The 16,042-nt window shown below is 50.0% G+C and overlaps 1 protein-coding gene across 1 annotated transcript in view; it reads left to right on the forward strand.

Annotated features, from left to right (window-relative positions):
- The window catches only part of LOC140430891 (septin-7-like), a 147,694-nt gene that overhangs the window by 107,377 nt on the left and 24,275 nt on the right, over positions 1–16,042 (forward strand). The window contains exon 9 of the mRNA XM_072518670.1: positions 9,726–9,777. Coding sequence (XP_072374771.1) covers positions 9,726–9,777 — 52 coding nt within the window. The remainder of the gene's footprint in view (positions 1–9,725; positions 9,778–16,042) is intronic.

Here is a 16,042-nt window from a genome sequence, read left to right on the forward strand (position 1 = left end):
ACTGACGAAAAATATTCATTTAGTATCTCGCCTATCTCTTCAGACTCCATACACAATTTCCCATCCCTGTCCTTGACTGGTCCTACTCTTTCCCTAGTCATTCGCTTATTCCTGACATACCGAGAAAGCTTTTGGGTTTTCCTTGATCCTTCCTGCCAAATACTTCTCATGTCCCCTCCTTGCTCGTCTTAGCTCTCTCTTTAGATCCTTCCTCGCTACCTTGTAACTATCCATCGCCCCAACCGAAACTTCACACTTCATCTTCACATAGGCCTCCTTCTTCCTCTTAACAAGAGATTCCACTTCCTTGGTAAACCACGGTTCCCTCGCTCGACGCCTTCCTCCCTGTCTGACCGGTACATACTTATCAAGAACACGCAGTAGCTGATCCTTGAACAAGCCCCACTTATCCAGTGTGCCCAACACTTGCAGCCTACTTCTCCACCTTATCCCCCCCAAGTCACGTCTAATGGCATCATAATTGCCCTTCCCCCAGCTATAACTCTTGCCCTGCGGTGTATACTTATCCCTTTCCATCATTAACGTAAACGTCACCGAATTGTGGTCACTGTCCCCAAAGTGCTCTCCTACCTCCAAATCCAACACCTGGCCTGGTTCATTACCCAAAACCAAATCCAACGTGGCCTCGCCTCTTGTTGGCCTGTCAACATATTGTTTCAGGAAACCCTCCTGCACACACTGTACAAAAAACGACCCGTCTATTGTACTCAAACTATATCTTTTCCAGTCAATATTTGGAAAGTTAAAGTCTCCCATAATAACTACCCTGTTACTTTCGCTCATATCCAGAATCATCTTCGCCATCCTTTCCTCTACATCCCGAGAACTATTAGGAGGCCTATAACAAAACTCCCAACAGGGTGACCTCTCCTTTCCTGTTTCTAACTTCAGCCCATACTACCTCGGAAGAAGAGTCCCCATCTAGCATCCTTTCCGCCACCGTAATACTGCTCTTGACTAGCAGCGCCACACCTCCCCCTCTTTTGCCTCCTTCTCTGAGCTTACTAAAACACCTAAACCCCGGAACCTGCAACATCCATTCCTGTCCCTGCTCTATCCATGTCTCCGAAATGGCCACAACATCGAAGTCCCAGGTACCAACCCATGCTGCCAGTTCCCCTACCTTGTTTCGTATACTCCTGGCATTGAAGTAGACACACTTCAAACCACCTACCTGAACACTGGCCCCCTCCTGCGACGTCAAATCTGTGCTCCTGACCTCTATACTCTCATTCTCCCTTACCCTAAAACTACAATCCAGGTTCCCATGCCCCTGCTGCATTAGTTTAAACCCCCCCAAAGAGCACTAACAAATCTCCCCCCCAGGATATTTGTGCCCCTCAGGTTCAGATGTAGACCATCCTGTCTGTAGAGGTCCCACCTTCCCCAGAAAGAGCCCCAGTTATCCAGAAATCTGAATCCCTCCCGCCTGCACCATCCCTGTAGCCACGTGTTTAAATGCTCTCTCTCCCTATTCCTCATCTCACTATCACGTGGCACGGGCAACAACCCAGAGATAACAACTCTGTTTGTTCTAGTTCTGAGCTTCCATCCTAGCTCCCTGAAAGCCTGCCTGACATCCTTGTCCCCTTTCCTACCTATGTCGTTAGTGCCAATGTGGACCACGACTTGGGGCTGCTCCCCCTCCCCCCTAAGCACCCGGAAAACACGATCCGAGACATCACGTACCCTTGCACCTGGGAGGCAACATACCAAACGTGAGTCTCTCACGCTCCCACAAAATCTCCTATCTGTGCCCATGACTATAGAGTCCCCAATTACTAATGCTCTGCTCCTCTCCCTCCTTCCCTTCTGAGCAACAGGGACAGACTCCGTGCCAGAGGCCCGTACCCCATGGCTTACCCCTGGTAAGTCCCCCCCCCCCCCCCCACAAGTATCCAAAGCGGTATACTTGTTTCTCAGGGGAACGACCGCAGGGGATCCCTGCACTGACTGCTTTTTCCCAGTCCCTCTTACAGTTACCCACCTATCTCCAATCTTTGGTGTAACTAATTCCCTGAAGCTACTATCTATGACCCCTTCTGCCTCCCGAATGATCCGAAGTTCTTCCAACTCCAGCTCCAGTTCCCTAACTCGGTCTTGGAGGAGCTGGAGATGGCAGCACTTCCTGCAGGTAAAATCAGCAGGGACACTAACTGCATCCCTCACCTCAAACATCCTGCAGGAGGAACATTGCACTCCCTTCCCTGCCATTCCTCTTACTTTCTACCAAGATCTGGCTAACAACTAAATTAAATTTTTATTTAAAAAAATAATAATAATAAAATATGGTACTTACCTCAGATCAATGGGTTTTATTATTAGGTTAGAGGAGGAGGGCGGGTGGGAGACACTACACGTGTAGTGTCTCGGGTTTCCTCTCCACCAGAATTTATTGGTGAGGGTCTTCCCAGACGTCCGCGGGTCGACTTCCTGTTCCCGCCTAAAAAACTAATTAAAAAAAAAAGAAAAATTCTCAGCTCCTGCTGAAATTGACTAACCAGCCAGCTCCACTCCCGCCGAAATCGACTGGCCTGCCCCTGCAAAGACGAGTGCTTTTAAAGGTTGACTTACCTCCCAGCAACCACTTCCGCAATGCTCCCGCTGAAACTGACTCACCAGCTGTTCTCCCGCCGAAATCGACTGGCCTGCCCCTGCAAAGACAAGTGCTTTTAAAGGTTGACTTACCTCCCAGCAGCCACTTCCGCAATGCTCCCGCTGAAACTGACTCACCAGCTGATTCTCCCGCCGAAATCGACTGGCCTGCCCCTCCCAGCAGCCACTTCCGCAATGCTCCCGCTGAAACTGACTCACCAGCTGGGTCAGTGGGCTTCTAGTTGATTGGCTTCTTTGTCTCCATTTTTAAAGATAGGCAATGAAGGAAGAGTCCGAGATGGATCACGTGAAGGCATGATGAGGCTGGACATAGAACATACAATGCAGAAGGAGGCCATTCGGCCTATCGAGTCTGCACCGACCCACTTAAGCCCTCACTTCCACCCTATCCCCGTAACCCAATAACCCCTCCCAACCTTTTTTGGTCACTAAGGGCAATTTATCATGGCCAATACACCTAACCGGAAATCGGAAGCAAAGTTGAAGAAATTTTCTAATTTAGGGCAAGAGTAGGAAACCAGGATGGTAGCATAGTGGCACAGATACCGCACTAGTAACTTGGAGGTCCAGATAAAGCTCCAGCGACATGGGTCACAAAACGATCAGATTTTCACAAAAGCCCATCTGATTCATGTATGTCCTTTAAGGAATGAAATCTGCCGCCCTTACCCAACCTGACCTTCATGTGATTCCAAGCTCACAGCACTGTGGTTGCATAAAACCGCAATGGAAAAGTCAAATGAGAATAAAACTGAATGGATCACCAAGCATTGAACAAGTCATGGGACATAAAAATGGTAAACCCGGCAAAGCCCTCCATACTGTGAGACTAGCCAAGCAACAGCTAGTCATACTCACTGATCCATTACAGCCGATATTCCAGACACCACCATCATCATCCCTGGGTACAGCCTGGAGGGAGTGGTCCTCAATATGAACTCTGGAGCCCACAAGCAGAATTTTCCCATCTCGCTCACAGTGGGTTTTGTGGCAGGTAGGGGCAGAGAATCGAATGGCAAATCAGCTTGAAATTCTCCCAAGGGTGGAATAATGGCAGGTTGTTTATCCCACTGTCTAGTGGTGTGAACGCCATTTGCATTCATTCAAATCTCATAAATTCTAATTAAAACAGCTGCTCGCCTTCCAATCTCTCATCACGTCAGCGGACAATTGTCAGCCTCAAAGCCGTTTGAAAATGTGTGGGGTGCACAACTCCGAACTCCATTCACTCATGGACTTCAAGCTGAGTGCAAAATATATAGCCTACCTGTCATAGTGCTGCACCACTCTTGTTGCGATCAACGCCATACTGCTGGGGCTAGGGTTGGTTTTCCCCTGCTTATTACTAACGTTGTCCACAAGGATACCCCTGTGCTGCGGTACACATACGGGTCTCCACCACCGGACACTGACCAGTACTGCGCCCAGGGTTGGGGAGTCCCAGTGGCTGACGCCATTATCTGCAAGGGCGCACTATGTTGCAGGACAATGCAGCCTCCACTTTTGCAGATGCAAATTTGGACCGGTGCTGGGGTGCAAGGTGAGGGTCGGGTGACAAAGACAACGGGAAACGGGGGAGGGTCGGGAAGGAAGGTTGTGCAAGGGCAGTGAAGGGAAAGGCAAACACGAGGGGGTCAATGGGGAAGGCAGGCTATGCAACGGCAGTGGGGGAAGAGGGCAAGGAGGTGGAAGAGGATGAGGAACACAATGGTAGGCAGAGGGAAAACAGGGGTAAGAAGCTGGAGCCTGATAAAGGTGCATGAAATGCTGACAAATAAGGGGGTCGAAGGGATATCACATCTTTGCTGGAAGTGGATGTACGCAGATTCCAGAATGCGGGTGATGACAGTGTGGCATATTAGGAATGGTCTGCACGAACAGCCTGGGGGTGGACGGTGTGGAGAGAGTGGTTTGGAAGGGGACACTGTAATCCTTAGTCATCATGGTAATAATGATCTCTGAGAAAGTGAATGTCTTTTTTTTTTAAAAAAACATTTTATTAATGCATTTATAAATTTTTAACAATTTCAAGAGGAAAAACAAAAGGTCAATAACACCCACTCAAACAACAACCACACCCACCCAACATGGTTTACATACACAGTTCCCCAGTCCCCCTTTCCCATTTCTAATCCCACCTCAACCATCCCCCTCCCCCCTTTTTTTTGTATCTGCTGACAGCTTAATTTTCCCCAAAGAAGTCGATAAACGGCTGCCCACCTCCGGGTGAACCCGAGCATTGATCTCCTCAGGACGGACTTGATCTCAAGCCTGAGAAACCCGGGTGTGTCACTAACCTATACCCCCGATTTCGGGGGCTCCGAGTCCCGCAACGCCAATAAAATCCGTCTCCGGGCTACCAGGGAGGCAAAGGCCAAAACATCAGCCTCTCTCGCCTCCTGGACTCCCGGATCTTCTGACACACCAAAAATCGCCACCTCTGGACCCGGAACCACCCATACCTTTAATACCATGGACATGACATCAGCAAATCCTTGCCAGAATCTCCTAAGCTTCAGACATGCCCAAAACATGTGGACATGATTGGCGGGCCCTCACGCCCACACCTATCCTCCACCCCTTCAAAGAATCCACTCATACGGGACACAGTGAAAGCGAATGTCTTCAATCATGGAATCCCTACAGTGCAGAAGGAGGCCATTCAGTCCATCGATCCTACACCGACTCTCTGAAAGAGCACTCCACCCAGGTCCACCCCCTGCAATTCCACAACTATACCTAACCTTTGCACACTAAGGGACAATTTAGCATGGTCAATCAACCTAACCTGCACATCTTTGGACTGTGGGTGGAAACCAGCAACGGGGATAAAGTGCAAACTCCACACATAGTTACCCAAGGCCGGAATTGAACCCAGGTCTCTGGCGTTGTGAGGCACCAGTTCTCACCACTGTACCACCGTGCTGCCCTATCTGGGGCTAGCAGTCAGGAGTCACCGTGCTGCCCTATCTGGGACTAGCAGTCAGGAGTCACTGTGCTGCTCTATCTGGGACTAGCAGTCAGGAGTCCCCATGCTGCTCTATCTGGGACTAGCAGTCAGGAGTCACCGTGCTGCCCTATCTGGGGCTAGCAGTCAGGAGTCCCCGTGCTGCCCTATCTAGGGCTAGCAGTCAGGAGTCCCCGTGCTGCCCTATCTAGGGCTAGCAGTCAGGAGTCCCCGTGCTGCCCTATCTAGGGCTAGCAGTCAGGAGTCCCCGTGCTGCCCTATCTAGGGCTAGCATTCAGGAGTCCCCGTGCTGCCCTATCTAGGGCTAGCAGTCAGGAGTCCCCGTGCTGCCCCATCTGGGGCCAGCAGTCAGGAGTCCCCGTGCTGCTCTATCTAGGGCTAGCAGTCAGGAGTCCCCGTGCTGCTCTATCTAGGACTAGCAGTCAGGAGTCACTGTGCTGCCCCATCTGGGGCTAGCAGTCAGGGGTCCCCGTGCTGCTCTATCTAGGACTAGCAGTCAGGAGTCACTGTGCTGCCCCATCTGGGGCTAGCAGTCAGGAGTCGCCGTGCTGCTCTATCTGGGACTAGCAGTCAGGAGTCACCGTGCTGCTCTATCTGGGGCTAGCAGTCAGGAGCCACCGTGCTGCCCCATCTGGGGCTAGCAGTCAGGAGTCACCGTGCTGCCCTTTCTGGGGCTAGCAGTCCGGAGTCACCGTGCTGCCCTATCTGGGGCTAGCAGTCAGGAGTCACCGTGCTGCCCTTTCTGGGGCTAGCAGTCCGGAGTCACCGTGCTGCCCCATCTGGGGCTAGCACTCAGGAGTCACCGTGCTGCCCTATCTGGGGCTAGAAGTCAGGAGTCACCTTGCTGCTCTATCTGGGACTAGCAGGGCAGCACGGTGAGTCCTGACTATCTGGGGCTAGCAGTCAGGAGCCACCGTGCTGCCCCATCTGGGGCTAGCAGTCAGGAGTCACCGTGCTGCCCTATCTAGGACTAGCAGTCAGGAGTCACTGTGCTGCCCCATCTGGGGCTAGCAGTCAGGAGTCGCCGTGCTGCTCTATCTGGGGCTAGCAGTCAGGAGCCACCGTGCTGCCCCATCTGGGGCTAGCAGTCAGGAGTCACCGTGCTGCCCCATCTGGGGCTAGCACTCAGGAGTCACCGTGCTGCCCTATCTGGGGCTAGAAGTCAGGAGTCACCTTGCTGCTCTATCTGGGACTAGCAGGGCAGCACGGTGAGTCCTGACTATCTGGGGCTAGCAGTCAGGAGCCACCGTGCTGCCCCATCTGGGGCTAGCAGTCAGGAGTCACCTTGCTGCCCCATCTGGGGCAAGCAGTCAGGAGTCACCATGCTGCCCTATCTGGGACTAGCAGTCAGGAGTCACCGTGCTGCCCCATCTGGGGCTAGCACTCAGGACTCACCGTGCTGTCCCATCTGGGGCTAGCAGTCAGGAGTCACCATGCTGCCCTATCTGGGGCTAGCAGTCAGGAGTCACCGTGCTGCCCTATCTGGGGTGGCACTCAGGACTCACCGTGCTGTCCTATCTGGGACTAGCAGTCAGGAGTCACTGTGCTGCCCTATCTGGGGCTAGCAGTCAGGAGTCCCCGTGCTGCTCTATCTGGGACTAGCAGTCAGGAGTCACCGTGCTGCTCTATCTGGGGCTAGCACTCAGGAGCCACCGTCGGTCAGTGTGGGAATACCGCAATGCTAGACTAAGGGATCAGTGTGGGAATACCACAATGCTGGACTAAGGGATCAGTGTGGGAATACCACAATGCTGGACTAAGGGGTCAGTGTGGAACTGCCGCCATGCTGGACTAAGGGATTTTTTTTTGATGGAGTGTCACTTGTTGATGCAGTAAGAGTGAACAGGAGTCGGGTTCGTTAGAAAGGAAGGCAAACTCCTTGGCAAGAAAATTACTGAAAGCCGTGGTTTTCGACCCAAACAAGTTTCCATTGCACTTTTGATTTGGATGATGAGTGCAGCTAAAGGAGCTGTTCAATGTGAGAACACATTCAGTCAGGCAGAGGAGAGTGATGGGTGGAGATTGGCGGGGTCTCCATTCAAGGAAGAAATCAGTGTTACATCCACAATAGAGATTCTTATCCAGGCCATTGCATATCACATTTCATGTACAATTGACCAATTACAGGAAAACACAGAGGTCTGGAATTCACCCGAGGAAGGAGCAGTGCTCCGAAAGCTAGTGATTTGAAACAAACCTGTTGGACTTTAACCTGGTGTTGTAGGACTTCTTACTGTACTCACCCCAGTCCAAAGCCAGCATCTCCACATCATGGGTATTTAATGGTCACAGTCCTGTATTAGTATCACCTCCTTCACAGCCAGATCCTTGTTAATTCATATTACATCCCTTAATGATACTCTACTTTTGTGTCTCGATATTGAACGCCTTAATTATAAATGGCAAGTAGACCCTTGTAAATTGGTGTTACAATTAGAAGCTGTATAATCTCTGTAAACTGGATCAGCATTTTTCCACTGCATTAGTTTTGCTCGCCACACACCTGTATATCAGTGTCCGATCTCTGACAGAAGAACTTACACAAACAACCCTGAGCCTAGTTAGTATCAGTTTGACTGAGTTTGGTGAGGCCACAACTACAAAGTGCACTTCCCGCACAAGTATTTTTAAATCCAGCAACTGCAACTGCAGCCTGCAACTCCCAAAAACTTGTTCAAAAAAGGGTAAAGATGCAGTAACAAGATTGCTACCCAAGTGCTGAATCTAATGCAATTTCCATTTCAGCATCGAAAGACCGTAATTAATTGAAAACCACATACCACTTTAACTGATATACAAAAGTGGAAATCTCACAGCATCTATCACTGCGAGCTTTAGTTTGCTGGCACACATTTGTATTCTTTCCTATTTGTTTTTGCATTATTTTCAAGATGCATTATTTCAGGGTTCGTTGACTTTTTTTCATAAATTTAGAGTAGCCAATTATTTTTTTCTTTTCCAGTTAAGGGGCAATTTAGCGTGGCCAATCCACCTAACCAGCACATCTTTGGGTTGTGGGGGCGAAACCCATGCAGACATGGGGAGAATGTGCAAACTCCACACGGACAGTGACCCGGGTCCTCAGTGTCGCAGTCCCAGTGCTAACCACTGCGCCACATGCCGCCCTTTTCATTGACTTTTACGTCGCTAGTCCAACTGAACGAAGCGTGGAAGCAGCAGTAATGACTGTTTGCATCGTGTAATCTGGACAATATTTTGAGCTCTTCAGTATAATTTTATATTTGGCATGGTGTGATGATGTTTTGGAGCGAGGTTAGCACTGCTACCTCACTGTACAAGGCACCCGGGTTTAATTCTGGCCCTGGTTGACTGTGGAGTTTGAATGTTCTCCCCATGTCTGTATGGGTTTCCTCTGGGTACTCCAGTTTCCTCCCACAGTCCAAAGCTCTGCAGGTCAGGTGGTTTGGCCATGCTAAATTGCCCCTTCGTGACCAAAGATGTGGGTAACGGGGATAGAGTGGGGGCGTCGACCTAGTTAGGGTTCCTTTTCTATGGGCCGAATGGCCTCCTGCACTGTTGTGATTCTATGGAGGTGTCTTTCTGTGAGGCATATAAAAGTCCATTCCAAATTGGACATCTGAAGGTTTATGTTGCAAATGTTTCTTTCAGAACTCTTGCAGAAGGGACTAGCAACTTTTGGGAACAAGATGGTGCAGGCTTTTGGACAGTGGACTGGAAGTGGTGAGAGGGTGGTGGCGACGAGGAGGCTGCAGGACAATATGTGCAGAGTTGGACCGGAGGTGATGACAGGGATGGGTGGTGATGACGTGGTTGTGGGGGTGCAGTGACAATAGTGGGTGTGGCAATCAACAGTGGATGACGATGAGGAGGTGGCAGACAAGAGGTGATGAGGGGGGGCTGTGCTGGAGGAAGATTAGACACATGTGAGTACTGGCATTAGCTGATGGGCTGACACCAATGACTGGGAGAAACCATACATGTGCCAGCAGACACAGTGCATGGGCAACTGGCCCTGGCGCCTGGTCAGTTCTCGACAGGAGTTACATTGTATCAGTTTTGGAGTGTCAATTATCTCTGGCTGTGGATTTTCCTACTGAGATTGTTAACTCGTTCTGTTTTATTTTCTATGCTTTTCCAGTTGAAAATGGCGAGCACTGTGACTTCTCCCTGTTACGTAATATGTTAATCAGGTAAAGCCTTACAGTGTTAGATAATGAACATTACTGTTGATATCTGACTGTTTACTCACAGTCCCTGTGCTGCGTTTTTATATGATCCTTTACATGACATAACGAGGCTAAGAGTAGACCATAAAGCCCCTCAAGCCTGCTCCACCATTCTGTGCAATCCTGGCTGACCTTCGATCTAAACTCCACTTTCCTGCCCTCTTCCCCCATATTCCTTGATTCTTGTATGATCAAATATCCTAGACTTCAATATACTCAAGTGATGGAGAATCCACAGCCCTCTGAGTAGAGAATTACAAAGATTCACAATCCTTTAGGTGAACAAAGTTCCCCTCATCTCACTCGTAAATGATTGGTCCATTATCCTGCGACTGCGTCCCCGTGTTCTAGATTCCCCACCCTGTCCAGCCCTTTCACAATCATGTATGTTTCATCCCGCTAAGGTTCTGAGAGTATAGACCCAGTTTACTCCTTGTCATGGTTGATCTGATTTTAACTTCAACTTCATTTTTTTTTTTTAAATTTAGAGTACCCAATTCATTTTTTCCAATTAAGGGGTAATTTAGCGTGGTCAATCCACCTATCCAGCACATCTTTGGGTTGTGGGGCAAAGCCCACACAAACACTGGGAGAATGTGCAAACTCCACACGGACAGTGACCCAGTGCCAGGATCGAACCTGGGACCTTGGCACCGTGAGGCATCAGTGCCTCCGTGCTGCCCTTCAACTTCACATTTGGGAAGTATTTAGATGTCCATTTGTGATGCCAAGGCATATAAGGCTATGGGCCAAGTGCTGGAAAATGGGATTACAATACTTGGGTGGTTGTTTTTGACTGGCGCAGACGCAATGGGCCGAAGGGCCTTTTCTGTGCTGTTGGACCTCTGTGACACACTTGTGCCTTCCCTTGAACACCTTTCACTCACTTGCTTATCAAGAATCTATCTACCTCTGCCTTAAAAGTATTCAAGGACTTTGCCTCACCATCTTTTGAGGAAGATAATTTCAACATCTCATGTCTCAAAATATTTTTCCTCATATCTGTCCTAAATGAACAATCCCTTTTTAAGCAGTGACCCAGAGCTCTAGAATTTCCCACAAGAGGAAACATCCTGTCCACGTCCACCTGTTAATACCCTTCGGGATCTTTCTCGTTTCAATCAAGTCGCCTCTTTATTTTCTGAAGTCCAGTGGATACAAGTCCAGCCTGTTCAACCTTCCCTCTTATGAGAACCTGCCCATTCCAGGTATCGGTCTGATTAAACTTTTCTGAACTGCATTTACATCCTTAAATAAGGAGACCAATACTGTACACACTGTTCCAGATGTGGTCTCACCAAGGCTCTGTATAACTGAAGCATAACCTCCTCACTCTTGTATTGAATTCCCCTCGCAATAAACAACATTCAATTAGCTTTGCTAATTACTTGCTGTACCTGCATTCTAGCCTTTTGTGGTTCATGCACTAAGACAAAAAACCCTTTGTTTTTCAGAGCTCTGCAAACTCATTTCATTCAAATAATATGCTTTTTTATTTGTCCTGCTAAAATGGACAACCCTTACATTTTCCCACATTATACTCCATTTTCCAGATCTTTGCCCACTCATTTAACCTATTTATATCCCTTGTAGCCTCCTTTTGTCCCTTTTGCAACTTATTTTCTTGCCTATCTTAATGTCATCAGCAAATTTACTATCTGTCCCTTCATGCAAGTCACTTTTTTGCAAATTGTAGAGTTGAGGTCCCAGCCCTGACCCCTGGCACATCACTCATCACATCCTGCCAACCAGAAAATGAGCCGTTCATGGATACTCTTTGTTTCCTGTTAGCTAGCCAATATACACAATGAGCTTTAATTTTCTGCAATAAGCTTTGATGTGGCACCTTATCAAATGGGGCGGCACAGTGGTTAGCTCTGCTTCCTCACAGCGCCAGGGACCCGGGTTTGATTCCATCCTCGGGTGACTGTGTGGAGTTTGCACATTCTCCCCATATCTGCATGGATTTCCTCTAGATGCTCCGATGTTTCTCCCACTCACCAAAGATGTGCAGGTTAGGTGGATTGGCCATGATAAATTGCCCCTTAGGGTGGCTTTTTAGGAATAGGGCGGGGGATTGGGCCTTCATCGGGTGATATTTTGACGGGTCAGTGCAGACTCGATGTGCCGAATGGCCTCCTTCTGCACTGTAGGGTTGTATGATTCTATGCCATCTGAAGATCTTTTTTTAATGTTTTTATTACCCTTTTCCAATTTTTACAGAAAAACAGGTTAACATGCACCCGATGTTTACACAGTATGGCGTTTCTTATTTACAAATTTTACACACGTTCCATCCGCCAGCCCGGTTGGTAGTCGGGTTCTTTCCTGGCACCACCTTTCGCCCTGGGTGTTGTATTGCTGTACTTTGCTCCCCTCTTATGGGGTTCCTGTTGTTGTCCTCGTGGGTTCGCTGAGGGGGGGGGGGCATGTCTCTCTCTGCTACTCTCTTGGGTTCCCTCCTTGCCTTCCACCCCCCACCCCTCCCCCTTGCTTTGTGTACTCCTGTCTGCGCTCCCAGCTTACTTCCTAATCGCTATTGGCCTCGAACAGGTCTTGCAACAGGCTGATGAATAACCCCCACGCGTTGTGGAAACCCTATCCGACCATTGGATGGTTTATTTGATCTTATCCAAGTGGGGAAATCCTGACAGGTCTGCCAGCCAGTCTGCAGCTGTGGGTGGTGCTGCTGATTGCCAACCGAGCAGGATTCTCCGGCATCCGAGTAAGGAAGCAAAAGCCAGGGTGTCGCCCCTCTTCCCCATATGTAGTTCTGGCTGGTCCAAAACCCTGAAGACTGCCACTCTCAGGCTCCACCCTCACCCCCACAACCTTGAACATCGCCTCAAAGAAGGCTGTCCAGAACCCGACATGGGTCTGGGGCAGGCCCAGAACATGTGTGGTTGGCCGGCCTCCCTGGCACCGTTCACATTTATCCTCCACCTCCGGGAAGAACCTGTTCAATCGGGGTCTAATTAGGAGAGCTCTGCGCACAACTTTAAACTGCATGAGGCTCAGTCTTGCGCAGAAGGAGGTGGAGTTGGCCCTACTTAGTGCTTTGCTCCAGAGTCCCCAACCAACTTCCGCGCCGAGTTTGTCCTCCCATTTCTGCCTAGCTCCATCCCTTCCCTTTCCAGAAGTCGTCCGTAGATGTCCCCACAGTTCCCCCTCTCCTTACTGTACGTGTTTAGTAGTTCCTCCAGTAGTGTCTCTCGGGGTCCTAGGGTACCTCGTTGTCTCCTTGCAGAGAAACTGTTTGATTTTAAGGTGCCGGAGTGATTGCCAGGGGTTCGATTGGCAGGGCTAACAACAGCGTGGAGAGTGGGCATCCCTGCCTTGTGCCTCTGCAGCTGGAAGTATTCAGAGCTGGTGGTGTTGGTCCGACCGCTCGCCTTGGGGGCGTTGTACAAGTTTCACCCACAAGGTGAACCCTGTCCCTAGCCCATACCGCTCCACTACCTCATCCAGGGAGACGATCACCTCTGCTGTTCTCTCCCCGGTTGGGGTCAATATTACATTCAGCAGCCGCCTGATGTTCGATGTTACCTGTCTACCTCTGGTACGCAGTTCTCCAGTCTTTTAGCCAGGACTTTTGAGAGTATCGGCGCATCCACATTGAGCAGTGAAATGGGTCTATGCGATCCGCATTCCGTCGGTCTTTGTCTTTTTTGGGCATCAGCGATATCGTGGCAGGTGTTAGCCTTGGAGGCAGAGTGTGTCTCGCTAGTAAATCCGTGAACATTTCCCATAGGTGTGGGGCCAGGGTTGGTGTGAATATTTTGTAGAGGTCCGCTGGGAACCCATCGGGTCCCGGCGCCTTCCCCATGTGCATGGAGTTGATACTCTCCATGATCTGTCCCAGTCCTATTGGTGCTTCCAGCTCCCCTCCCCTATCGTCACCCACGACTGGCAGGTCCAGTCAATTGAGGAACCGTTTCATCCCCAAGTCCCCGTCAGGGGCCCAGAGGTGTACAATTCTTGGTAGAAGGCCTCAAATGTTTGTTGACCTTTTTTTGGCTCGACTACCAGTCCTCCTCTGCTATCCTTCACCTGAATGCTCAGTGGCTACCTGCTTTCTCAGCTGGTGAGCCAGCAGGCGGCAAGCCTTCTCTCCGTGGTCGTAGAAGGTCCCCCGTGTCTGGCAGTGTTGGTCCACTGCTTTCCTGGTGGATAGCAGGTTAAAGTCCATTTGTAGCTTTTTCGTCCCTGCCAGAAGCTCAACGGTCGGGGCCTCGGAGTACTTTCTCTCGGCCTCCAGGTTTGAATCGATCAGTTGCTATATAACCGCTCTCTCTTTCCTGTCTCTTCAAGCCTTGTAGGCTATAATCTCTCCCCTAACCACCACCTTCATTGCCTCCCAGAACGTGGAAGGTGAGACTTCCCTATTCTGGTCCCTATTCCTTCACCTGAGGAAGGAGCAGCGCTCCGAAAGCTAGTGACACCGAAACAAACCTGTTGGACTTTAACCTGGTGTTGTAAGACTTCGTACTGTACTATTCTGGTTGTTAGTAACGTACTCGCCTATGGCTTACGATGTTTTCTGGCAGAAGACCTTGTCGGCCTAGATGTCAGAGTCCAACCTCCATATGGGGCATTGGGCACGGCCCGTCTCCAACATCACATCCATGTAATATGGAGCATAGTCGGAAATGAATATCGCAGAATATTCTGCCCTCACTATTTCTGGAAGCACCGATTTCCCCACTGCAAAGAAGTCAATACGAGTGTATACTTTGTGCGCCAGCAAAAGAACGAAAATTCCTTCTCACCGGGGTGTAGAAACCACCATGGGTCCACTGCCCCCATCTGCTCCATGAAAGATACCAGTTCCCTAGCCATGCCAGTATTTTTCCCCGTTTTGGGGTTTGACCAGTCCGTGAATGCACCCCCCTCCCGCCATGGTGATTTTTATGATGTTGTGCCGTCCTAGTTGGGCACGCACATGTTTACCAGAACTTACCGGTGCCCCATCTAGGACACCGATGACCATGATATCATCACCCTTGGTCCGTAACCGCCCTTGTCCCCGTAAACACCATTCTCTTGCTAATCAGTATTTCTACCCCCCTAGCCTTCGTCCCGTAACGAGTCCCACCCAGCCCTTCCTTACCCGCAGTCGGTCCTTCTCCCTCAGGTGTGTCTCTTGCAGGAAGACTATATCGGCTTTCAAACTTCTTAAGTGGGCAAAGACTCTGGATCCTTTCACTGGGCCGTTAAGTCCCCTGACATTCCAAGTGATAATTCTAGTGGGGGTTTCGCCTTCATCGCTGCCTCGCCCTGCCCCTTGTCTATGTTTGACCGAACAAACTCGTCTGCCTCCACTGGGATGTTGAAATAGTGTTCCTTGTTCTGGAATGTGACCCAGAGTCTGGCTGAGAGAGCATTCCAAATCTTAACCCGTTCTTGTAAGGGCTGGTTTCGCCTGATTAAATTTGGCGCTGCGTTTTGCCAAGTCTGTCCCAATGTCCTGATATACCCGGACTTTTGTCCTTCCCAGGTACTCCTTGGTCTGTCTCGCCCACACCAGGATCCTCTCACGATCCTGGTATAGATGTAGCTTCACGAGGACAACACTCGGCCGTTTTCGCCAGAGCGACCTCTGTGCTCTGTCGATCTCTAGGGTTTTGGGGAAGCTCTCTCTCCCGACTAGGTTGGCCAGCATTTGGGCGCTGTAGCTCGTCGGGTCCCTGCCCTCGTTCCCCTCTGGCTGGCCCACAATTTGAATGTTCTGGCTTCGGGACCTATTCTCTAGGTCCTTGACTTTCCCCTTCATCTCCCCTGGGCCGCCATTCAACCTTTTGATTTCTGCTTCCAGGACGACGATCCTGTTGCTCTAGTCTGTCGATACCTTTCTCCTACTCCTGGATCATTTTTTCTTGCGCTTCCACCTTCTTCCCCAATTCATCGATCGCTTTTTGCTGGGAGACCATCGCCTCTGTAACCGCCATCTTGATCCCCACCTGGATTTCAACCTTTATCTCCTCTCTAATTGCAGTCAGTTCCTTCATAAGGAACTGTGGGCAGCACGGTAGCATTGTGGTTAGCACAATTGCTTCACAGCTCCAGGGTCCCAGGTTCGATTCCCGGCTTGGGTCACTTGTCTATGCGGAGTCTGCACGTTCTCCCCGTGTGCGTGGGTTTCCTCCGGGTGCTCCGGTTTCCGCACAGTCCAAAGATGTGCAGGTTAGGTGGATTGGCCAAGCTAAATTGCCCTTAGTTTCCAAAATTT

Source organism: Scyliorhinus torazame, chromosome 10 (assembly GCF_047496885.1).
Source record: "Scyliorhinus torazame isolate Kashiwa2021f chromosome 10, sScyTor2.1, whole genome shotgun sequence".
Taxonomy (NCBI): domain Eukaryota; kingdom Metazoa; phylum Chordata; class Chondrichthyes; order Carcharhiniformes; family Scyliorhinidae; genus Scyliorhinus; species Scyliorhinus torazame.